This window comes from Myotis nattereri (genome assembly GCF_964212035.1).
Source record: "Myotis nattereri genome assembly, chromosome: 19".
NCBI lineage: Eukaryota > Metazoa > Chordata > Mammalia > Chiroptera > Vespertilionidae > Myotis > Myotis nattereri.
The window spans coordinates 27,345,683-27,370,595 of record NC_138095.1 but is presented as its reverse complement, the minus strand read 5'-3'; the positions used below and the strand labels follow the sequence as shown (position 1 = coordinate 27,370,595).

The 24,913-nt window shown below is 53.7% G+C and overlaps 2 protein-coding genes across 2 annotated transcripts; both read right to left on the bottom strand.

Annotated features, from left to right (window-relative positions):
* Positions 1-1,209: 1,209 nt before the first annotated feature.
* On the bottom strand, positions 1,210-13,120 carry TCTN2 (tectonic family member 2). The gene is made up of 18 exons (XM_081114239.1): positions 12,917-13,120; positions 12,653-12,760; positions 11,830-11,906; positions 10,641-10,836; positions 9,766-9,866; positions 9,354-9,550; positions 8,499-8,628; positions 7,474-7,615; positions 7,253-7,318; positions 6,661-6,795; positions 6,326-6,403; positions 5,194-5,274; positions 4,902-5,013; positions 4,172-4,278; positions 3,003-3,153; positions 2,336-2,458; positions 2,108-2,196; positions 1,210-1,722 (listed from the first exon to the last, which is right to left on the bottom strand). Exons 1-18 carry the CDS (start codon positions 12,996-12,998, stop codon positions 1,619-1,621), a joined length of 2,079 nt encoding a protein of 692 aa, XP_080970365.1. The 5' UTR covers positions 12,999-13,120; the 3' UTR covers positions 1,210-1,618.
* Positions 13,121-14,386: 1,266 nt separating this feature from the next.
* Positions 14,387-24,911, bottom strand: GTF2H3 (general transcription factor IIH subunit 3). Its single transcript, XM_081113957.1, has 14 exons — positions 24,824-24,911; positions 22,259-22,338; positions 21,114-21,220; positions 19,713-19,879; positions 19,262-19,324; positions 18,280-18,309; positions 18,112-18,140; positions 17,458-17,532; positions 16,760-16,813; positions 15,868-15,936; positions 15,448-15,583; positions 15,299-15,335; positions 15,143-15,208; positions 14,387-15,017 (listed from the first exon to the last, which is right to left on the bottom strand). Exons 1-14 carry the CDS (start codon positions 24,834-24,836, stop codon positions 15,005-15,007), a joined length of 939 nt encoding a protein of 312 aa, XP_080970083.1. The 5' UTR covers positions 24,837-24,911; the 3' UTR covers positions 14,387-15,004.
* Positions 24,912-24,913: the final 2 nt, after the last annotated feature.

Below are 24,913 nucleotides of genomic sequence, written 5' to 3'. Positions count from 1 at the left end.
CTGCGTCCGCCCGACGGGGCCCGGCCCGCGGTTCCCGGTAAAGTCGCGGCGCGGTGCCGCCTTCTTCACGGCCGATTCAGAGCGTAGCCATCAACGCCGCCCGCAGCGGCCCGCAACCGGGGCTCCGTCTCCGCAGATCGGACCGTCTCAGGACACCCGCACCCACGGAGCCACACCGGCGGCACGGGGTGCTGGCGGCGGCTTTCCTCTCGGGGGCCGTCCCCGAGCAGATCAGGAGCAGGCTCGGACCGGCACGTGTCTTCCGCGCACAGCCCTGCACCCAGCACCCAGCACCCAGTGACCTGACGGGGCCCAGACCTCGCGCGGCCCCTCTTTAACGCCCCGGGCGTCTCCCACCGCCCTTCGAGCAAAACCCCCAACTTCTCCCCGACCAGCAAGACCCCGCGGTATGGGGCCCCTCCCTCCGCCTGCCCTGGCTCCCGGCCGGTGCCGCCACCTTGCTGACCCCCCGCCCGGCCTTCTCCAGGCTGGCTCCTGGGGGCTCAGCCCAAATGTCACCTCCTGAGCGGCCGGCCCCGCCCCGCCCAGCCCGCCGCATCCCTGGTTTAGTTCCTTCACGCACCTCCCGCCATCTGGAATCCTCGTCTGTTTATTGCCAGTTTCCCCCCAAAGTAAGTTCCAGGGACAAGGGCCGGGTGGGAACAGCCCCCCTCTCTCTCAGATGCATAGAAAAGACCATAAAGCCCATACGGTACCGCCGCGCGAGTGTTTCCCTGACGTAGAGTCCCCCCAACACAGTCAGATCAGTGACCAGCCGATTAGGAGTTTCTAGCGCATTTCCCAGCGCCAGCTGCACTGGCTGCCTTCGACTCTGACTCCCTGCAGCCAGCCAGCCGGTGGGCGGTCCCTTCCCTGCGACAAGACAGTGTTCAGCTTCTACAAGGACCTCAAAACCAGGTGTACGACGTGTGCCGGTCCCTCCAGTGCAGGGACTCCGCTTATCCGGCCACAAAGAAAGCTCCGAGACGCGCTGGCGGTGAAGGCCTCGCTCCCCGCGCACAATGCGACCTGACCCCTGCCAGGCGCCCGGGAGGAACTGTCCTCACCGAGAACGGCCTGTTTTTACCGTACGGACCCTGTGATCCTTGGAGCTAATTTTTTTTTTTTTTTGGAAACTTAAGGTCTTTCCATCAATTCCACAGAAACATAGGGTGCCCTGAAAAAAATGCAAAATGCACACACACATGTTGGATGATCATAAAGGCAGTGTTTATTAAAATACATTTCATTTTCAAAAATTGAGCTATCAGCTGTTAAAGTGTACACATTTTTTGGGACACTGTATATAAAAAGTTGAAATAATTGTCTCTAAGGTACAAATAACATATTTGGACCAAAGCTCCTGTGACTTTGAGTAATTTGGGATAAACGAACGCTTCTCATAAGCAGGAGGCAGGCCCGGACCCTCGTGCACGCTGCTCAGTCTGGCCCGGCAGCGAGATGCCCGCCTGGATGGCTCCGTAGGTGAATGAGACCCACAGAGTGCTTGGCGAGCGTTTCCCACAAAAACAAAATCCTCCACTCATTCAAACAGCACGCGGAGTGCAGCACATCGGCGGAGGGAGCGTCTGGTCTGAGGGCCCGGAGTGGCGGGAGGTCACGCTCTGCGTCCTCTGGTCCAGGGGTCACTGAGGAACAGGGCCGCCGCGGAGAAGGCGGCCAGCAGCAAGCCCTTGGCCACACACCGAGCGTAAGGCTCCCCTGCAAGACAGTGAATCAGGTAAGCCACGCTCTTCCTGCTCCACTCGCTTGTAATTATTGAGATAGAAATCAGCCACACCATTAACAAAGGTCTTTTTTAAGTTGATTTTGAGAGAGAGAGAGAGAGAGAGAGAGAGGAAGGGAAAGGGAGAGAGAGAGAGAGACATTTAAGTGAGAGAAAAACATCATCAGGGGACTGAGCCCGCCAGCCGGGCAGGTGCCTGACCGGGAATCGAGCCGGCAACCGCTCAGCGCTCAGGACGCCGCCCAGCCAACCGAGCCGCACTGGCCAGGACCATAACCATCATTTTTAAGTGGCATTTTTCTTTTTAAACTTGTACACAGGACATAACGATACCCATTCCGGAAATCGGCTGTGCCCTACCTTGGTAATACCGCGTCCAGGGATACAGAAGCTGCGGCCAACACACGTCGTTTCTGTCACAGTCGTACTCTGTGAAATTGATCTGGAATCTAGAAAACATTTTAGAAGATTACAGTAGCTGCCACAAAGCATCCTTTTGGTGAGAAGTATCCAAGTTAAAGAAATACATTTACTTTCAAAGATCTGTATTTTTCTTCCTAAAAAATACCAACCAGGTCAGTGACCTACCTGGTCAGGGGCCGGGGCAGCTGGGCAGGGACCTGAATGAACTGGACGGAGGCACTGAGGGGGAAGAGGCCGACCTGCTCACACGTCAGCCCGCACTGGGGCCGCCAGGTCACCGAGGAGACCCTGTAGGAGAGATGGCACAGGCAGCACGCCGGCTCACTCCGTCACCTGAGGACTCCAGGCAACTGACAGCATAACCCAGGAGTCTGTCAAAGACCTTACCCCTGCCTGGCACGGGGCTCAGGGGCTGAGCTTCGACCTATGAACCAGAAGGTCCCTGTTCGATTCCCGGCCAGGGCACAGGCCCGGGTTGCAGGCTCCATCCCGTGTGGAGCGTGCGGGAGGCAGCCAATCAATGAATCTCTCTCATCATCGAAGTTTCTCTCTCCCTCTCCCCTCCTCTCTGAAATCAATAAAAACATATTTTTAAAAAAAGTTACCCCGTTTGTATTGTGTGAGTTTTCAAATGTGCTCGCCAGGAGAACGCGTTACACAGCTGTTGCCATGACCAGCACGGCCGACACATTTCCCTTTTCACACACGTGGCTGATAGCAGCGATTTGCAAGGAAACCCTCAGCTTCTAAGTTGGCGTGTCCCTGTGTCCCTGTTTCTGGGGCGCCCTCTGCGCTCCTGCCTCTGAACCGCACCCAAGCAGATGCCTCAGACCTCTTTTCTGCGCCCAGGATCTCCTGCTGGGTGATGCCTTCCACAGTGCCCGCGTCCCAGGTGAGGATGCGGATGCTCAGCTGCGCAGGAACCTCCGTGCAGGTGCCCTTCCCGCTGCCACCAGCCGGGTCTGCGCCTGGGTCGGGGGCGGCTGCATTTGGGGAAGAAAAATGACAGTTTTTCTACAATCCCCGGATACTGTAAAAATGGGAAATACTAGACAGGAAGCACATGAATGAGGCTTCCATCTCTCAGGGGCTCTTATTTATTTGTCATCCCATACGGTATCCCCCCTTGTGTTCGACATGTTTCCTTATACATTGTCAGTCACTGGAATTTTAGAGCCCTTGGCCCACATAATAACACCAAAAATCATGATTTGGTTCCACGGTGCTCACTGAAATCCACCCAGAGTTGCAGCAGAAATGCTGAGCCGTTGCAGTAAAATGCCCGGAGCTGGCAGGTGAGAAGTCCCAGCCCGCTGAGCTTCGTGACCTCGGAGGGACAGCATGAAGGCAGCCCTGGCTGGTGTGGCTCAGTGGTTCTTTGGTGCGTGGGTTTCATTCCCGGTTAAGGGCTTGTACCTGGGTTGCAGGTTTGATCCCAGCCCAGGTCAGGGAGCGCGCGAGAGGCACCCAATCAATGTGTCTCGAAAGAGTCCTGTGCTCAGGAACCATCATCCCTTGTTGTCTCCCACCGCCTGGCCTGGCCACCAGCCACCACTCATCTGCTTTCTGTCTCCAGGTCTGGACGCTGCTGCGGATGGGGGATGGGCTCCCACAGGGGTGGGCACTGGTGCCTGGCTCCGTTCACTTAGAATATTTTCTAGCACCTTTTAAGTTAACAAAACTGCTTTTTTAAATCACTAAGGCAGTTCTCAACTGCCCATATTCCTGGGACCAAGAATAACAACGCAAACTGAAATGAGCACCCTCACACCCACTCCCGCTACCTTTACAGACACTGCTGGCTCCTAAGACCACGGGGCAACTTGACCTTCCTGTGGATTTCCTTTTTTAGACACAAAAAAGGCATCACGAGCAAGAGAAAAAGGAGCGTTAACCCCCCGCAAGTGTCAGCTGGGCCCAGCAGAGGCAGAGGACCTGCTGGGCGGGGCGCTGCAGTCCCAGCAGCCACGCCCCTCACTCCACGGGTGCAGCCTGACTTACCCACGATCTCCAGCCAGCCGTCACCAAGGTCCCGGTAGTCGGAGTTGCCTCTCGTTGCAACGTGAGTTGCTTGTATTAATGAATCAAGTATTTCCGCAGCCTTGTCCCTGCGAGAGAGCAAGACGTTTCCCAGTGCGTGGCCGGCAGCTGGTCTCACCCCGAAGTCCTGACTCTCGGGGTCTCCAGGCCACTAGGGCAGGGGAGGGTTTCCGTTCGCAGATGAAAATGCTTCGGAACCAAACAAGTGATGGCCGCACATCATGAATGTACTAACCGCCACTGACCTGTTCGCTTTCAATGACTGATTCCGCTGTGTGATTTCACTTCAGTAAAAGAGGAAGTGCCCGCGTCTCTGAAAGTGCCCTCCCCAAGCGACACCAGGCAGCGGAAAGGCCTTTCTGTGCCACACAACAGGGTGTGGGCATCGTCACACATCGACCCCCCAACTGCACCTGGCGAGACCCTGGTTCTGGCTCTAGGAGCGCTGGGCTCCAGGGGACCCGCAAACGCCAGCGAGGAATTTGTGTACATGCGGGTGCAATGGCGTTACTCCCGCGACAGACGGCTACTTCCCTCACTGCACGCCTGAATCGCCGAACCTGTGGGAAGTGGGCGTGTGCTCATCGCTCGCGCTGGCTTTCCCACCAGCTGTGTTCAGGCCCTAACTTTGCACACCGCGTGGTCTGGGAGGTGCCGGCGACCTCATGTGAAGCGGACCCGCGGCACTCACCGGAGCCGAGTGCAGTTCTCCTCGATGCCCACCTCCAGGAGGCACCCCGAGAGCGCGTTTTCTCCGAATAACACGGGTCTGAGAGTTGCCGACGCACACAGACCCCTCCCGGCTGTAAAAGAAAAAGGAGTCCCCCCTCTTACTGTCTGCGCTAAACAAAAGGATGACAAGCCACAAGAAACCACCTCCCCTGCAGCTAAATACCGCAGCTGACCTTTAAAGCCACCAATTACTTGTTCGATTCAGCAGGCCCAGCACCGGCTTCCGGAGGAGCCGACGCCCAGCAGATTACCTGGCTGCCAGAGGCTCACGGCCGCCACAGGGTCCTTCCTCCCGGCGTGTGCGGCGCGCACCGGCTTGCCCAGCTGGTAACCTAGACGCACAGCAAGCAGGAGGTCACAGGTCAGGCCGCCGGTCAGCAGCACAGGAGCGCGATGAGACAGCGGGCGGGGCTGCGACCTTCACCTGTTCCGGCGAAGATGCCTGTGACTTAGAGATAAATGCTAAAGAGACTCTGAAAGGTGGCGGGCGGGCAAGTGCCCCGGTGGGATCACTCCACTGAGCAGGCCACTCAGTGAATCCACGTGAGTGACGGGCCTGGGGCTCATCGGAGGGGCTGGGAAAGCAGGCGCAGCCGAGGAGCCCCCATTCCCCAGCGGGTCAGCTCAACCCCACGGCTGGGCAGGGCCCGCTCCCAGCCATGCCAAGCGAGCCAACCCACCTCTGGAGGCCCCGTCAGACACCTCCCGGTTACAGCCATGGCCACGGCCACGGCCACGGCCCCGCATTCCCGTGGCAGCTATGCCAAACGCATGGTGGTCTATTTGCGCATAAACACAGAGCACTCCACAGGACGGGAGCTCACAGCCCCTGGTGAGGGGCCCATCCTCTGCAGCGTATTCTCTTAAAAAGCTCATTTAAGTCCAGCCCGCATGGCTCAGCGGTTGAGCGTCGACCTGTGAACCAGGAGGTCACGGTTCGATTCCTGGTCAGGACACATGCCCGGGTTGTGGGCTCGATCCCCAGTGCAAGGCCTGCAGGAGGCAGCTGTTGCTGATGGTTCTCTATCATCAATGTTCCCATCTCTCTATCCCTCTCCCTTCCTCTCTCTCTAAAAATCAGTAAAAACACACTTATTAAAAAACACTTATTTCAGCAACATTTTACCTGTTTTATCTCTTTTTCAAAAGCCAGGAGCTAAAGAGAATGTCTAGCAATTTATAGCAGCTTATTACTATCTACGACACTTTGTGCGAAAAACAAAACCAAACACCATATTGCTATTGGGAAAAGAACACAGGGTCACCCACGAGAAAGAGAAAGGTCAGACCACAAGCTAAACCTGGACAGTTAGGCATCTGATGCCACGGGCAGGAGTGTTGGCCGAAATGCTTGTGAGATGGGTGACTGGCATGTACTCTTACCTGGGTTTCCAGATCTTTCCTTCTCGTGGCCGCTGTTATAGCTTAAAAACTTGACTGTAAATCTCTGTGTCATGGTTCCTAGAAAGAAAACAAAACGGCAGAGAGATGGGCGCCACCTCCCCAGGAAAAGAAGTGACCGCCCACAGTGGAGTTGCTTTACCTGGTGACTGCATTTTGACATGCAAACAAATTCGCCTTTTTTTAAGTCAAATCACAAATACAAATAACAAACAATCGATTTTGTCTAATGTTATAATGATGAGAATCTTGACGGAAGAGGAAAAAAACGCCACATGTAAACACGAAAGCCGCCCTGCTGCCCTGCGCCCAGTCACCTTTCTGGAGGGCATGCACTGTGGCCCAGATAATCCTGACATGCATTTCACTGATGGTACGGTTATTCCATCGGAAGAGATAATGTCCCTCCACAGTCACGTTTCTGGGGGCTGATCCGGGACTTAACAGTGTCTCTGCGAATGAAAGAACAGTGTTATCAGTGAGAGCACCGCACGCGACTTCCGTTCAGGTCTGTGGGGGGCCCACCAGGGCAGCGCCAGCCGCCTGCTCTGCCACTGCAGGGTCCTGCGTGAGGTCTGAACCCTTCCTTTCATTCCTGCATCCCCGCGGCGAGGCTCACGGCTCGGAGGACACGCTCCGTTAGGCGTTGATTAAAGACTAGAGAGTGCCAGCGCCTTCAGCAGGCAGTGTTGCTCCCCAGGATGGGGAGCTAGTTCAAGGTCACAAGCTGAGTGTGAGGTAAGGGGCGACGGACAGGGACAAACACAATCCTGGGGCAGAGGGCTTCCTCGTTGTTGTGACGCTCCTGACACTCTGGGTCACAGTGTAGTTCTCTAGGACTGCACGTCACTCCTAAGAAGCGCCGTCCGGGTGCCTGTGGAAATGACGTCAGCGTGTGGCACCGAGTACCTGCGCCGGCGAGGACCTGGCCCAGGTCCGCCGCTTCCTCATAGATCACGTGTGGGATGACGATGCCTAAAGGGAGACATGAATTAACCTTCCGCGGGGCGCCTTCCTCGATGGCAGTTCAAACACTTCCAGCTGCTCCCGGCGGTGACTGCTGTTCTCATGAGCTGAGAGCCGACCTCGCCCCGCGGTCCGGGCTTTGTCCAGGCCGCACCGGCGCGTACCTCCCGCAGTGCCGTCCTTTATCCCGGCGTCCAGGACGCTGCCTGCTTCCCTGTAGGCGTCGAGGTCAGTAATGCAGCGAACGTCAAAATTCTGCAGGAATCCCACCGGGGCATCCCGCACACACTGCCCAGCCAGGGAGACCTGGGGGCGAGGGGAAACCAGCAGACTCATCACCGGGTCTAATCAGAAAACACAGGGCGACGGCCCGGCCGGAAGCAGGTTCCTCCCGCGGCCGCGCCCCCTGCTGGTGCCCTCGGCTGGCCCACTGGCCAGCTGACCCGTCTACTCAAAGGCCTCGGTAACGTGCTAGTCAGTGTGGGAGCCGAGGGCTGGTCAGTGAGAACTATTCCGGGGAAACCAAGAAGCCCCTCCCCTCCATCTCCTTCGCAGAAAGGAGATCACACTCAACATCACTCCCCGCCCTCTTCACACCAGGCTTCTGTTAAAACCAGTAAAGTGGACTCATGGGAACAGCAGACATGGCTTTAGACACCTGTGTTTTGTTCCCACAAACATTTCTTCCTTAGAATTTTGAACTTAAAAAAAGGGGAAATTTTACATAAAACTCTCTATGGCCTTAAAACATGTTCCAGCATTCTGGAATATGTTCAATTACATACTGATCGCTCACTAGGACGAGGCTGTCGGGGGGACGGGAGCGGCTAGAAGAGGTTAATGGGGGAAAGGAGGACCTAGGTAATACTCTCCACAAAAAAGATTTTTAAAAATAAATAAAAAATAACAGTGGCTGTGAAACTAACAGAAGTGAAGAATGAGTTACTTCGACGGGAATTTACAGACTGTTTTTGGTTTTGTTGAGGTCACATTGAGATTTAGCCAAGAGAGAGGCTCATTTAAGAGTGACTATGAAAACACATCCAGACACCGTATGCAGCTGGGGGCCTAGGATCCATAGGGGAAGATAAGTCACTGAGGGGGTATTTCTAAGAGCAATCGGAGTTCAATTAAAAACAGGGGGAAACAGTGAGAAAAGGCTGCAGCACGTTACTCTGGAACTTAGTACCTGAGGGACAGTGAGATAGGCCTGAGCGGCAGTCATAACGGGGTCTCCCTGTCTGTACCCCGAGTCCGACATGTCCTTCGGCTCCGTGTGCAGATACGCGTCAAAGGCGGCGGCGTGCGGCCTCGAGGACCTGGGAGTCAACAAGAAAGATGCCACTAACTAACACTTTCAGCTCCTACCTGCCAGACCCACTGCTCATTGGCATTTTATTCTTTGCTCTTTTTTAATTCCTCAGAGAGGAAGGGAGAGGGGGAGAGATACAAACATCAATGATGAGAGAGAATCACTGACCAGCTGCCTCCTGCACGCCCCCCACTGGGGATCGAGCCCCAACCGGGCCTGTGCCCTGACCGGGAATCGAACCCTGACCTCCTGGTTCATAGGTCGACACTCAGCCACTGAGCCACACCAGCTGGGCTTCTTTACTTTTTTAATTACCAAAATGATATTTGTATTAAATGCCACTGAACTGTACACTTTAAAGTGGTTAATGGTTAATTGTACGTCACATGGATTTCACTTTAACAATAATAATAATGTTGTAAAATGTCAACAATCCAGGAAGGCGAGGAAAGTTACAAGTCCCGGATGAGCCCCTCCACCCCCGATCGTCACTACGAACGTGGTGCTGCATCCATCAATTTCTCTCCCAGGAGGCCCGACTCTTTCTGACACGGAATAAACTGACTAACTGGGGTCTGGAACGGAGTCGAGACCTGGATCATTTAAGCTCCTTGCCTTTGGAGAGATCGCATGAAAAATGGGACCCACATTCCCATTCCGGGGCCCACGTGGCGTGGCCCCCGCCCCCGGCCCCGAGAGCAGCGCCCTCCCCGGCAGCTGGGGGACACTCACACAGCCCCGTGGTGGAAGTAACCGAGGAAGGGCGAGTTGGCCAGCGAGGACTGCACACACAGGAAGGGAAACCAGCCAGGGGCCCCGGGCGGCCTCCGCGCAGAACAGAGCTGATCGAAAGGGGGGCTAACGTCCCCCCCAAACACGCCGGTGAGACAGGACTCTCTGAAGAGCGCGGTGACATCGGACGAGCATTCCTGGGAAGAAAACAGACAGGAGCAGGGAGCACCAGGAGGGCGCAGGTTTGATTCCCCGTCAGGGCACGCGCCTGGGTTGCGGGCTCGAGGGAGGCAGCCCATCGATGTTGACGTTTCTCATCCACGTTCCTCTCTCTCTCCCGCTCCCTTCCCCTCTCTGCAAAATCAGTAAAAACGTATTTTAAAGGAAGAAGAGCAGCAGAGCGGGCGCGCACCTGGTCGCAGCAGCAGCGGACGTCGCAGGCCCCGGCGGTTAGGTTGCAGGGACACGGGCCCAGAGGCTGGTGCACCGGGTCAGGGATGGCCGTCACGTTATCTGCAAAGAACACGCTGAGAAGCTCAGCCAGGAACCCCCCGACAAGCACTGCCACGCTCTGACGCTGACAAGAAAGCCGAGGGGCTGTTCCCCAGACCCCCACCCCCAACACTCCCAGCGAGGAGTCCCTGACGTGAGCCGTGCGTAAGACACAGCGAAAACCCACACGTCAGACAATATGCAAGTGGAGCCTTCACCACCAGCACCTCTTCCATCCTTAGAACGCTGCCATCACGTGGAAGGGAGAAAACAGGACCATCTCCCCTGATGCCTGCTGTCGGCACCAGTTACCGCAACAAAAGCTGAAATGGCTCTCCCGCCATCACCAAGAGATCAGTTGAAGGAAACCACGGTGTATTCACACAAGGGAATAAAAATGCAGCCGTTAAAAGAACGAGGCAAAACTAGGTGTATTCACATGGAACAATCTCCAATTTATATTTAAATTAATTGACTCATGATCAATTATGCTATTGTTTGATGACGTCATGCTGTTTTTTAAAAGGTATAGAAGGGTGCCCTGGCCGGTGGGGCTCAGTTGGTCGGAACATCATCCCAAACCCCTGTCAGGGCGCATGCCCGGGCTGCGGGTTCAACCCCCGGTTGGGGCATGTACAGGAGGCAACCAATCGAGGTTTCTTTCTCACATCAATGTCTCTCTCTCCCTTTCTCTCTCTCTCTCTCTTCGTCTCTCTAAACAAGAAAATTAAAAAATAAATAAATAAAAGCATATCTTTAGATGCAGATTAAAAAAAAAAAAAAGCCTCCACTTGCCTGAGGCACTATGGGCCAGAGAAGAGTTGGCATAAATCTCCACTTGAATGAGCAGATGTGCTAAACAGGCCGAATTGCGCGACGCTGACACCAGGAGGGTCTGGACGATGCATGGGGACTCGGAGAAGGAGCCGGTCTCGTTAGAGGAACAGGAGGGCGGAGCCCTCTTCAGCCTCACGGTCACGTCCAACGCGTTCTGGAAGGAAACAGATCGCTGTCCCTTTCAGCACCTGCGATTGTAAGAACACCTCCGGGAAAACACACCATCACCCCTCCGCCTCGGCTCACTTAACTGGAGGAGGACTGTCACCCAGAGGCCCTGATTCCGTTCCGTCCCACCCCCGACCTCTGGCCACATGCAAACCCGGTTCCCAGCCTCCCAGGGACCGTAACAGGAAGCAGCGTTCGCACACTCGCAGGAAGCTCAACACTCAACACGGGTCGGGAAATTAACGCAGTTTGTCTAGCCCCATTTTAGTTTAGCATCCCAGCAGCGCAAGATGAAAACACCAAAAAAATTTAAATTTTTTTTTAAAAAGTACTGAAAACAGTACCTGGGGTGCAAAGTCTGTCTTTCTCATCCTCTATAAACCCTAGAGTTGCCCTGGCTGATTTGGCTTAGTGGATAGAGCATCAGCCTGCAGACTGAAGGGTCCCGGGTTCAATGCCAGTCAGGGCACAGGCCCGGGTTGCGGGCTCGGTCCCCAGTGTGGGGCGTGCAGGAGGCAGCCGATCAATCATTCTCTCTCATCATGGATGTTTCTATCTCTCGCTCCCCCTCCCTTCCTCTCTGAAATCAATAAAAATACATTAAAAAATAAAAATAAACAAACCCTAGGGCTGACGCCTTGCACATACCGGGCACTCCACCAAACGTGAACTAAATGGAAGGGTGGGATGAGGTCAGTGGTTAGAAAGCTTTTTGGAGTCACAGAATCATCGATAACCTGATGGAGCTGGCACCCCTCTCCTGAGAAAACGCACCCCCCCCCAGGGTTTCACACACCATTTCCAAGGACCCCGAGCCCCGGGGTGAGGACCTGCGGGCGGGATGGGTGCCTGCTAGACCTGACAGCCCACAGCTGGACGGTATTTCCAGCGCCGAGAGAGACAGTGTGCCTCGTCCAAGTAAGAGAGCACCGCACATGGGCCTCGCGGCTGCCACGAGGAGGTTGCACCCCGGCCTTACCACACTGGGGGTCACAGCCAAACTCCAGTCTCCCGTGTCGTTGTTCAGCACGCCGCACGTGGGAGCTGGCAAGGATCCTGTGGGAGGAGAGCATGCAGGCCGTGTCGCCCAGGGCTGAGGGTGCCCCCGAGATGGATGGAATCCCTCGCCAGTCCGGGCCTGGCCCTTAAAGGCTGCATGACTTTGGGCAAGTGACGGCCTCTCTGAACCTCAGTGTCTCCATCTGTCTAATGGGACTAGAATACATGACTGCTTTTATCCTGACGATGAGGTGAATGCCAGGCACTGTGACCGCAGGCTTTCCCGTGGGGTCCTCTCTGGTCCACATCAGCCATTCCCCCTCCCCCACCCCTCCCCTCCGCCTCCCCCATTCCCATCAGCCTTCACCCATCCTCATCCCCATCCTCCTTTCCCCTTCCCCTCCCCCATCCCCATCCCCCTTCCCCTTCTCCATCCCCATCCCCCTTCCCCTTCCTGATCCCCCTTCCCCCACTCCCCTTTCCCCTTCCCCCATCCCCCTTCCCCATTCCCCCATCACCATCCCCTTCCCCCTTCCTCATCCCCCTTCCCCCCTCCCTCTTCCCCATCTCCCATTCCCCTCCCTCCTCCCCCTCCTCCCTCCACATCCCCATCCCCATCCCCCATCCCCACCCCCATCTGCCATTCCCCTCCCTCCTCCCTCCCCCCCTCCCCCTCCCCATCCCCATACCCCTTCCCCATCCTGACTTCGTAAGTGGACAGCCACAGGGGACCCCTGGGGAGCCCCCTCCCCAGTGTCCGCTCCAATACCCACCCTGCCCACCGGAAGCGCCGGACACTTTACCCGCCTGGTCCTGCAGCAGCGACAGGGACACGGCCACGTCCTCGGTGCCTCCGAGCAGGGACGCGCTGACCACAGGGCCGGACGCGCGGATGAAAGCCGGGAGGAAGACTGGGCGGGAGGGAGGGAGGGGAGGGGGCAGGGAGGAGTGAGTCGCCCCCGAGGCCATGCCTGCGCGGGTGCTCCCCGCCCGCTGTGGGGGCTGCGGGTCTGGCCCCTGAGACGCCCGCCTCCCCTCCCGGCCCTGCAGGCCCTGCCCGTACACACCCGGGTCCCCCCGCAGCGGCCTCAGGGCGCCCAGCACAAGGAGGAGCCGCAGGAGCAGGGCGGCCGGCGGTGGCGAGCCCATGTCCGGGCCCTCGCCGGGCCCGCAGACCCAGCCGCGCCGCCTCAGAAGCCGGGAAGCGCCCAGAGGCCGCGCCGAACCCCGCGTCGCCCCTCTGCCGCCATCTTGTCAAGCGGACGCCGGGAGCTATGGCAACCACCAATCGGCCGCCGGCCTGCGGAGCGTCGCGCCGCGATTGGACCAGAGGCAGAGAGCCCGCCCCCGGCCCCAGCGCCCTGGCCCCGCCCACCGCACCCTGGCCCCGCCCACGAACCCTGCGCTCACCTGAAGGATCCGGAACCAAAAACCCGGAGTTTCCACACCCGGTCGATCCCCTCGCTGCAGAGCGAGCCCACAGACACTGGCTTCCAAACACGCGCCGTAACACCCTTCATTCTATGGGACGGACCTGAAGGGGGTGCGGCTGCTTGGCCGTTGTTTTTACTGTTCTCCCAGTTTTGAAGGTCTCAGCACCCCGAAAACAGGCTGCATCAAACCACACTCGAAAGGTTTGGCCCCGCATTCGGACAGATGCAGAAGCACCAGAATTCAGCCTGGCAAAAATGTAACCGCATTTTCACAAATAAGTTTGGCAAGATTTGAAATTAAAGTTCTTCAGAAATGAATAAAAATGTGGTATTTGACCAAATCCAGTTAAAAAGTACACATTTGACGCAGAGTTGAATGAGCATGAAATAAACATTGAGTAAGAGAAAATAACTCAAGAAAATAATAGTGTTTAAATTATTTTATTATAAAAATTTATATAAAATAAACCATAAACACAACCGTTAAAAATAAAACAGAACTAAAACAGTATATAAAAACATTTCCAGTGAAAATTAATCTTATCAAAACTTGAAATTATCCTTTTAGATATACAATGCTTTCTTTCCTAGACTTAAAATAGGGATTTCCATTACACTTAATGAGGCTATGAATATTAAATATTATTTTTAAAGAGATTCTCAAACTCAAGAATTAACAAATACTTGCAAAGTTATCACAAAAATCTTTGTGTAGTTAATAAAATCCTAAGTCCAGAATACAAAACCCACCTGAAATAATCTAACCAAACACCACAAGTTACTTAAGTGAGATTGAGCTTCCGAGATGGTATAAAGAGAAACTTTAAATCTTATCTGTGTACAAGATTGGATACACAATTTGTCAACATGCTTTTTTGTTGTTGAAATATTACAGATGTCCCCCTTGGCAACATACTTTTAAAAACAAACCAAATCAGCCACTGTTCCCGAAAACCCTTCCCACACTATGCTGGAATTTAAAAGGACTTAATAACTTCAAGGTCACATGGAAAAAATACGATTTTTATTGCTGAAATTACAAATATTTTTTCGTCTGAAGGGACAGAAATTTTCAGTATTAGGTCCAAAGCTTCTAGAGATCAGTTAGCCAGTGTTAATACTTTTATTTCTTTTCCTTGGTTAAAAAGAAAGGATTCAGTCTGCGGGTGACACTATAAAGAATCCAACCCCCCAACCCTGGAGTACCCCTCACAAGCCAGACATCAGCATTCACAAATGACCTCTTCACACAACTGCTTTTGAAGAAGTTGCCACCAGACTCCTGCATCACCCGCCTGACTCATGTAAAGCCATTCTGCAGTGATTCCGAGACAAACTGTCATTATTATTTGGGTATCGCTGTCCAAACGTGCGGCGTCACACAAAGGACTGAGTACCTGCAAGTACCTGAGGCTGAAGCTCCATGCAGACAACAAGGATCGGAAAGCAGATCCGAGTATGTAGGGCGGTGCATGTTGATCAGGCCTCGCTCACCTTTCCTGAAGCTGTTCCAATTCCCCCCCGTAACAACGCTGGCAGGAAGCAGCTCTAAAGCCCACACCCAGTCAGGACAGGCTGATGTGACACGTGATCGTCCAGTTTAAAGAGTCACAAATGTGCGATTTCCCCGTCGGGACAGACCCTCTGGAAGCATTCTAGGGATGGACACTGCAGAGAAGGGCTCCCCACGTACAGCAGTCCCCCACAGGTGAGGGTGATCTTTTAGGACTGCATCCTGCAAGGAACCGCATTAGGAATTCTTACACATCGCTGTATTTTTCGGAGCCTCCTTACAAAGACTTCCCTCCCCGCTCGCGTTCCCACAGGCAGCTCTGGGAGGTGGGAAAGCTCGGCCCTCACGCAGACACTTTCAGTTTCTTTTTCTTGGCCTTCAGCACGGGAGGCAGAGAAATCTTAAAGGCCGTCCTGGAACAACACAGGGAGCAAGGCGCCCATTAACGCGCGAACTCTCTGCCGTGGGCGGGGAGCCAGCCACCCAACCCCAAAGATACTTACTCGCAGGTAGTACAGATGGGGCTGAAGTTGCAGAATACTGTAAATGCAGAAAACAAAGAAAAGCCAGGAGGGCTGAAAACCACACCGGGGAGACACTCTCCGGCCTCCCGCGACATGGCAAGAAGGAACCACCTCGGCCGTGAACTTACTCGACAAGCACACAGAACAGACGTAGCCGATCTCGATGAGGTTGCGGTGGCAGAAGCAGGCGGCCCGGTAGTCCACGTGAATTGGGGGAGGGAGGGTTAACTGAGATCTCTGGTCCTGGTCAGGAAGGAAGACCCACTGAAAAAATAAAATAAAATAAAATAAAAAGCCTTTTTAGTATTCACTCAGCAATTACTGAGCCCCTCCACACACAGGCACCGCTCCGCAAACAGGCAGGCATACAACTCTGCACACTGCTTGCAGGGCTCAAAGACTATGGGAAGCACCCCCCGTTCTCAGCTTCAAGACCCCTCTGACACCCCTTTCCTCCTTTCCTCCAATGACTGGCACCCGCCATCTGCGCCCATTCGTTCCCCGGGAGACGGGTCTCAGGTGCCAGGAGCACCGTCACGGCTCCTTACCAGCAGGTACTGCAGGAGGGAGGGCATCTGCGGGACCTTCAAGTACAGGCCCCCTGTGATGTCACAAGCCTGCAAGACACACCAGGGCCCCTGCCAAAGCAGCACGCACTTCGCTTTTCCAGGGGGGCGTGCTGCAGGTCTCCCAACGGGAGGAGACGACACGGCGGAGTGAGAGCAGTGTTCCCCAGAGCGCGGACCAGAACTGCCGCTTCCTTCCGGGATGTGCACGCAGCTTCCTTTTGCCCTTGGCTCACGCCTTCCACCCTTCCTTCTGTTTGTTTGCTGCTGATGAACTTTATTCTTGCCACGTTTATTCAGTCATTGTTTTTAAAACAACAACTGTGAGATATAATTCACGCCATACAATTAACTCTGTGGCTCAAGTGGTTGGGGGTCATCCCATGCGCCAAAAGGGACAATTCCTGAGCACATGCCTGAGTTGTAGGCTTGATCCCCAGTAGGGGGCGTGCAGGAGGCAGCCAATGAATGTTTGGCTCTCACATCAATGTTTCTCTCTCTCCCCCTCTCCCTTCCTCTTCCTAAAAATCTCTATCTATATACACAGAGATCTATCATTCTCTTCACCAAGTATTAACAATGGTAACTTTCGAATAATAATAGTATTTGAAGGGATTTTTTTTTAACCTTTTTAAAAAATACTTTTCTGTGTTGCTTATATTTGTTTCAATGTGTGAATCACTTTTTCAAAGTCAATCGAGTTATTATGTAAAATAGAAAGTTTGAAGGGGCCAGAGAAATGTTAATTCTCTAATCTATACTGTCAACAGAGGCTAATCCCCAAAAATGTGTGACGGTCAGTGAAAGGCAAGTAACAATAGGAACAGAACACACCCCCTTTCATAACCAACACCAAGCATTCACCTAAACGTACCTGTTGGAGGAGTCCTGAATCGGAGTCTAAAACACAGGCATCGATCAAAATATTCTGAAATGAATATTCCAAAAACATTACAGGAACTATAACAATGACTACTTTATACTCAGGATCTATGTGCCAACCTCTACTCTTGAAATGGCTTATTTAACATGCATAACTGTGCAAGGCAGATGTCCAATTAGCATATTGCAGCCCAGGCCTGGCCAGGCTGTGGTCATGGAGCCAGGGGAGGCAGCGGGTCAGCCCTAGATGGCCTGTCCACAAGGCCCATGGTCTTTTCACTACCTCACGTGGTTACTCCCAAATGGAGAACAGTATATGCAACTATGGCATTTAGATTATAACAGAAGTTTTAACACATCAAAGGAGAAAGTGACGTGTATTAGTGACAATTCATCAAGGCATGTAGCACTCTGTAAAGCCAGAGACTCTTAGCCTGGGTCCTCAGATGGGCCCAATGGGGCACATGAACACCCTGAAACTGCATTCACACTGTTTGAGTGCACGTCTTTCTGGGGGCTCATTCTCAAGGGGCCCAGGACTCAAATGATTGTATGAACTATGGGTTCCAGATTCCTACTCCAATCATAAGGCTGTTTAGTCAGAACACCTCCCTCGGTGGGTCATTAAGAAAAAGAAATTAGTTCCTCATTATGAAGCGAGCATCCCGGGAAGGAAGGGCATGCGCTCACCTGCTTCTGCGCCGCGAAGATGACGTTCATGAAGTTCATGTACTGCAGGGCGCTGTCTTCCGCGGCCTTGATCACCTGAAGTCACAGCCCGTCAGGACCTGCAGGCGCATCCCCCTCCCCCCGGGAGGTCCCGCTACCCTGCAAGCTCAGCCGACAGCACTCTCCTCACTGTCTGACTAGCCATCCTCGGTAACAACCCTATCGGTGTAAAGGAGACTGACCCCCCCCCCCCCAAACCCTGCCACTCCAGGGACAGTCCTTGCTAAGTTTCTGGAGAGCAGCTACGGCACGTCATACACTCGCACCCACCGCACACACACTCATGGACAGTCCTCCGTCCAGTGTGCTGCGACCTGCTTCTGAGGCGTCTCTGTCCTTCCTGCCGACTTAGCTGACTTCGCTATTTACCCAAGTCCCTGCAGGGGACTCTGAAGCGGCCTGCGAGGCTCGGTGCAGACAGCGCTAACGGACTCTCCGGGATGAGCTCCTGAAATCAGTGAGGCCGCCCATTCCACCCCGACAACCACCTGCCCCGGGAGAGCTGCACTATTCCATCCCCAGCAGTGACGCCACGCGGGAGGGCAACCGACCCCCAGCTGCCGAAGGCAGACATAAGCACAAACACAAGCACAGGATTCACGTCACAAATCTCACCAGTATCCTGGACTTCATCTCCTGATTGTCTGTAAAGAGAGGGACGCAGGCTACCATGGAACTGAGTCTTATTAGGCATGTTGTAAGGTTTTCTAGCCAACTCCATGCAGCCCACCAAGTTACAGCAGTGAAGTAAGAGTCAGTCTCACAGGAAACGTAGGCTCCTACCTTTAACTTCCTTGTTCATCCTGTGGATGTCTTATTTTCTTAGCATTAAGGAATTTTAAAGTATCTTTTACTTTCATCAATATTCATAGTAAACAGACAAATAACCTCAAATTTCAGTTAATAAACCAGCATCCCCAGACGGAGAGAGACCTGTTCCCTTTACCATGATAGACACACAAACCGAAGGACTAGGGGTTTCCAAAGTATCTTTGTGCCAGAAAATGGAAATGACCACCACGGACTGTTGTATGATGACCCCCACACCCCAGAGTTGAACCCTGGGACCAGCCAGCCAGCCAGCCAGTCAGGGGGGGTCTGGAACCTGAAGACCACACACAGGGCTCAGCCACCACCCTCAGAGTCCGAAACAGAGCAATCACTCAGTACTGCCCCCAGCAAATCCAAGTGCTTAATTTTGGGAGAACATCACACAAACATAGACAACAGCAAAATGCTTGGAGGAGTTGTGGACCCCACGCTAAACGCGAAGGAACCCGCTGGCCTGTAGAGCAACAGCTGCTCGCTCACTGAGCGTCGGGTCAGTGAGTGGCTTTTATCATCCAACAGAAATGAAAAAACGAAACACCAACTCCCCAGTCTGCCTAACTAAGAAGCGAGAAAGCAAGGACGTGCCCTGAAGGATTGTGAGCAGGCCCTGGCCGGGAGCTCCGTTGGTGAGAGCGTCATCCCGATACACCGAGGGTGCGGGTTCGATCCCCGGTCAGGGCACGTACAAGAAGCAACCAATGAATGCATGAGTAAGTGGGACAACTCATCGATGTTTCTCTCTACATATAAAAAAAAGCACTGGAGTTCTCCCATTCTTCCCACTTTGAGTTTTTCCAGCTTGTTCACAAACACTGCAAAGCCATCTCTTTGCAAGGCTCAGCCTTCGTTCATGTGGGCACAGGGTCCAAGCAACATCCCCAGGAAGACACGTCTATCCCAGAAGACACCGCGGATGAGCACACCCCAAGGATACAGCACAGAGCTTTGGCAAGGGACCCCGCCAGCAGAGGTTCTGTGTGCTGCCCCTTTATGTCACCTACAAGCAAGAAGAAGCATTAAAAGAAGGGAATTTCTTGGCATTTTCTTGAACAAAAATCATTATTAAACCAAAGTATTCTTCTTCATGAATGAAAATAACGTTTTAAACAAAATAGAAAATATATATTTTAAGGAAAAGTCATAAATAGAAGAAAAAATGGTCCAAAAAAGAGGAAAACCAGATCAACAGGAGTCTTAGGAGCCAAAGGGTGTGCTTCAAGAGGCGGAGGCAGGGCAGTGTCCAGGCTGCAGCATCAGGGAAATGCGCACAGACGCTAACAAAACAGCAAGTAGCAGCACCAAGAATCTCAAAGCCTTGGATTTCAGGCCCCCCATGTTCAACTCCATTTGCAAAATAACAACAGTGGAGGGAAAGAAGCTCTTACTCTTGGTCATCAGATCCTTGATCTCCTCCACAATGACTTCATTTGCTGCTGTCAACAGTTCGTACTTCCCGTCTTTGCTTCCCGAGGGGTTATATTCAGAAGCGGGGTTGCCAGGGTCCCCGAAGAAGTCTCCGAGTTGCCCGTTCTTCCCAGGGTACAGGAATCGGCTGAAACGGTGGGAAAAGCCTCGTTACACCAGGACGCAGCCCCCTCCCTAGACAGGGTGACATTCAGCAGAGAAAACACACAAAAGCCACATTAACTCTGGATCACAAGATCTATAATAAATTCCATTTTTTAAAAAAAACAAAACATATGGCCCTTGCTGGTGTGGCTCAGTGGATAAAGCGTCGGCCTGCAGACTGAAGCCCCGGGTTCGATTCTGGTCCAGGGCACAGGCCCGGGTTGCAGGCTCGATCCTCAGTAGGGGGCGTGCAGGAGGCACCAGATCCATGATTCTCTCTCATCATTGATGTTTCTCTCTCTCTCTCCCTCTCCCCATTAGGAAGTTGGAGAACCACTGACTTAGCCTGTCACTGCTCTGAGTGACATCTTAATCAGATCGGCGTCCTCTCTCCTGATTCTGAGAGGATGTTGGCGACGACGGGAGGGGAGCACTTGGCTGTGGGTTCTCTCCACACACCGAGGGAACGAGCCCCGAGAACCAAGCAGCCTGACAACCGGCCCCCAACCTCATGAAACATGTGGGTGAACAGGAGTCCGTCTACTGTGAGGGACACGTCACTAACCAGAGAGGAGCCGCGCCCCACATGGGGCTGGATTCCACAGTCCGTGTGTCACGTGACAAGTAAACAGGGTCAGAATTATTCACGAGAATCTCTGCTGGCACATGGCCCTATTTGCATACCCTATTTGCATACCCGCTGCAGAGCTATTGGCCACACAGACAGGTGTTTGCACCGGTGTTAGGAAGGGTCACTGTTTCTTCAGCCCAGCACCAGATGGTGGAGCTGGAGTGGGTTAAGGAGCCAATTTGTAAGAAAAGTCCTCACTTACAAACACCGGAATCACACCCAGAGCCGTGCAGTGGTCACACTGGGAGTGAGAGGTGCCCAGGAGCTGGGCTAGCTGAAGGGAAAGTGGAATCCCAGCGCTCTCCCCGCCCCGGGGCAGACCCGCCAGGAGAGCAATGACGGGAGCTGCCGGCCCATCTGACGATGCTCCTTTCTGCCCAGAGCACAAGGTGAAGGTGAAGTGGGACGAGCACCGCCCAGCTCTACTGCACACCAGCTAGGGAGGCAGTCAATGCTCACTCTCCAGGTGTGATGTTGTGAGTACTGTTCACGGATACAGAAAAAAGTCATTGCGACGTACAGGAGGCACAGGACACGCAACTGGCATGCAAGTCCCACGAACTCGAAGAACACCTGGCGGTCCTACCTTTCCTGAATGTGACTCGCGATCACCGCGAGTCTGTTGGACCGGTTCATGAATAAGTGAGAATTTCCCAGCACCATCACTGCGTCTATGCATTTCGATAACGTGAACTATTGAAAGAGGAAGAAAGGTCCATTAGCTCTGCACACCCCTACATGAGCTCTTCAAATCACTGAGTTCAACAAAAATACTTTCAGGCAGAAAAAAAAAATGCTGATTAAGTTCACTTCATTTTTTAAAAATAAAACAAACCTATTTAAATTTCCAGATGGCAAAAGTAATGACTGTAAGCAAAAGTGAAAGGCAAAAGGCCTTCTTATATACCAGTGACGAGAGCTCAAGATGAGCCACTTTTTCTGCAGAGGAATAAGGTACCAGGCAGGGAGGTGCGGTCTACCCGGCCATGGAATACATGCAGCAACCAAAGGAACCGAGCTACTGGGACAGGTAACAACATGGACAGGCTCAGGATGATGATGCGGAATAAAGAAGCCAGACCAAAACTCCGCCGAACGTACTGTTTGGTTCTATTCGTGTAGAGCCCTAGGAGATGCAAACTGATCAAGTGACAGAAAACAGAGCAGGGGGTGCCTGAGGGGGGGGACAGGCAGAGAGGCGGGGGAGGTGGGGGGTCGATTACAAAGGCGCATGAGGACACTTCCCGGGGCTGATGGATCTACAGGCCCCTCATTTTCATTGTAGCGATAACCTCGTGAATGTGTACATATGTGAAAACATGTCAAACTGAACACGTTAAAGACAGTTCATTGCATGTCCATTCTATCCCGATAAAGCTGTTTTAAAAAGGCACCATTAAGAAAACGAAAAGACAAGCCACAAAGCCACAGGCCAAGAGAAGATATTTGTAAATCATATATTCGATAGAGGACTTGTGTCCAGAACATGTAAAGACTTCTCCAGCCCGCAACCCTCCAGGCTGAGGTGAGGACTAAACAAATGAAAGAACAGAACTGTGGTCCTGGTTACACAACTCTGCTGTGGGTTTTACTGAAAAGCACCCAATTGTACGTTAAGATGGGTGAATTTTATGGTATATAGATACCTTATTCAAGCTATTTTTTTAAAGCAATATAAACACATACTCAGTTAAACTACAATTACCCAAAGGCCCCCTCGAGCAATCTTACCTGGGATTCCTTTAATGCTTGCTTCCCCCACCAAATTGGGTTGGTATCAACTATAATAACTAGAAGATTCAATTCATCTTCTGAAAATATGAACAAAAATAAAAAAAACATGAGCCCCATGACAGTGAAGAGCTAACACCCTACATGCCTCTCCGTGCCTGTGACCTGGCGTCTCAGCTCCATGGCCCTGAGCAAGCCGCGCCTGCTGGGCAGCCCGCCCCCTCCGCTAGAACGGCAGCTCCACCAGGGGGTGCGGCTGTTTTGACACTGCTCATCTTTTGTTCCTCACATGCTGCTTAGCCATAGAGGGTGTGTAATAAGTGCCGGAAGCCGGTCCATCCTTGCTGCTTGACACAGTCGCTGCAGGAAAGAAACATCTGCACAGCATATGTTTCAAGGGACCTGGCGTATATAGCATACTGTTCTTAATATGTTTGCTCCCCTTAGCGCTGTGTTTTAACCAAGGTCACCTCTCCGAGAAAGGTTGTTTCCCCAGGTAGGAATTTTTCCCTGAAGTCAGGGAGGGGATGAAACTCCTTAACTAAGTGCCAGGTGGGTAGTTAATCACTTTAACTACAAACAATCATGCTTAAACTACATAATCTTTACTCCCGGGAATGGAGATAAGAAACGCCCTAACCTTTGTAATAGAAATTGACAGGATTAAAATCAACTGGTATAAATACGGATGTAACAAAACAATAAACAGCAGAACCTCTCTGGAGATCGAGACCAGAACTTGGCTGGAGATCCTGGCTAGGCTGCTGATCAACTGAACACTGTCTCCGTGTCATTCCTTCTTTGCCGACTCCGTCCACACCTTTGGGGACCCCTGGACCCGCTGGGGTTGGACCCCGGCAAATAAGTGCATATTGGATGGACCCAAAGGTATTTGCATTTTTACTTATTTATTTATTTTTAAAATACGTTTTTTTATTGACTTTAGAGAGAGAGGGGGAGGGAGAGAAACATCGATGTGAAAGTGAAACATCGATAGACTGTCTCCTGCACACCTCCTACCCCTCACCGGAGATCAAACCTGCGACCGGGCATGTGCCCGGACTGAGAATCGAACCCCTGACCTTCTGGTGCACGGGGCAGTGCCCAGCCAACCGCGAGCCACACCAGCCGGGGCGATATCTGCATTTTAAATGCCTGGTCCATGACAGAAGGCACTGAACAACCAGCAGCAAAAACCACTAGCAGTGACATTTGGGGGGCGGGGGAGGGGTGCGGTTTAAAGGGAGGAATCAGGAATCCTTCTGGCCCTGAATACATCCAATCGCCTAGCAGCAAGGCCAGCTGCGATTAGGAGCCAGTTTTAAAAGGTGAAAACCAACTCCTAAGCGCACTGTTTTCCTGGGAAAGACACGAGGCTCCGCTCCAAACACAGAGCCGCCTGGCGTAGCCCATTCATTCACTCCACAACCATTGACACCGAGACCCGTGCCAGGCGGCGGGCGCACCGGTCCGCGCCCTCCAGGGGCCTCCGTGCTGACTGGGGGGGCGATGAACTTGCAGGCAGGCGTGTCATGGAAATCCCAGGATGCTCATTAGTAACAAAATGCAGCAGCGTCCCTCCCGCCTTCCTTCCTGCAGGTCAGGACCCCCACCCCCCCCCACCCCATCTGCTTCCTGCGGACACATCCAAACCCTATGGACTCTCCAGGGCCCCGCTGCGGTGCGACCTCCCTGCTCCAAAAGCCTTTCCCAGGGCTCCCCACGGGCCCCGCTCCCCCATCGCCGGGACCGGGGGTGCCAGCCTCCGCCGCGCCAGGCCCCGGCACACGGGGTCCGTTTCCCGCCTCGGTGCTGACTAGAACCCAGCCAGAAGGGACAGAGATGATCGCCATCGTTCATCAGTTACCAGATGCACCCCCCCCTTTTATTAATTCCATCGAGCAGCTGCTGAAATCAGATGGTATCCTGCGATCCCGATGGGTGGTGCGTTATACGGAAGGACATTTCACAACCAACGCTGTTTTAGGTGGAATATGGCGGTCCTGGTCTGCAAAGGGCGGGCACTGGCTGGGGGTCACGTGGCCTGGTGCGGACCCCTCAGGCCTCGCTGTCACCTCCTCACTTCACAGCTCGTGGCGCCCCGCTCTCAGCCTTCCCACCCCGGCCCCCGAGGCTCCGTGGGTGGGGCGTCCCCGTGCACCGAGGGGTACAGTCACTCCTCTCGTCGCCATCCCTGCGGCCCCTGGGCGCCCACCTAAAGCACCTCCGCCTGCATCAGCTCCTCATCGCCATCTCCCACGTCACCCCGACACTGTGTGCACCGCTCCTGCCCCCTCAGAACTCCGTCTATTCACTGGCCTCTTGTCTGTCTCTGCCCCTGGCCGGCGGCCTCCGCAGGGGCCCGTCCTGCCGGCTCGCGGCTGCGCTTCCTCAGCGCGCACAGCACAGAGGGCCTGGCCCGCAAGAGGGAACCAAGAGCATCTCCTGAGGGAACACACTCGCTGCCGCTCTGAAGACCACGCGGGCGCCACCAGCCCACACCGCACAGCCACCTGGCCGGTTCCGGACGGTCCCGGCCCCGGTCCCAACCCGCGCGGCCCTCACCGTCCGAGACCATGGTGGCCTGGGATCCCTCCGCGCAGAGCCACCGGAGGTCAAGTGAGCATCCCGGAGGCGGCGCGCGTCCACTTCCGG

What these genes read in the sequence shown, in the direction of transcription:
- TCTN2 (XM_081114239.1), bottom strand. Translation starts at nt 12,998, where the DNA reads ATGGGCTCGCCACCGCCGGCCGCCCTGCTCCTGCGGCTCCTCCTTGTG. An exon ending in TACTTCCACCACGGGGCTGT is followed by an intron (nt 8,629 to 9,353) that starts GTGAGTGTCCCC and finishes GTTGACTCCCAG; the next exon opens with GTCCTCGAGGCCGCACGCCG. An exon ending in AAAGGACGGCACTGCGGGAG is followed by an intron (nt 7,319 to 7,473) that starts GTACGCGCCGGT and finishes GTCTCCCTTTAG; the next exon opens with GCATCGTCATCCCACACGTG.
- GTF2H3 (XM_081113957.1), bottom strand. An exon ending in AAGCATTAAAGGAATCCCAG is followed by an intron (nt 21,221 to 22,258) that starts GTAAGATTGCTC and finishes CTCTTTCAATAG; the next exon opens with TTCACGTTATCGAAATGCAT. An exon ending in GCGAGTCACATTCAGGAAAG is followed by an intron (nt 19,880 to 21,113) that starts GTAGGACCGCCA and finishes CCACCGTTTCAG; the next exon opens with CCGATTCCTGTACCCTGGGA.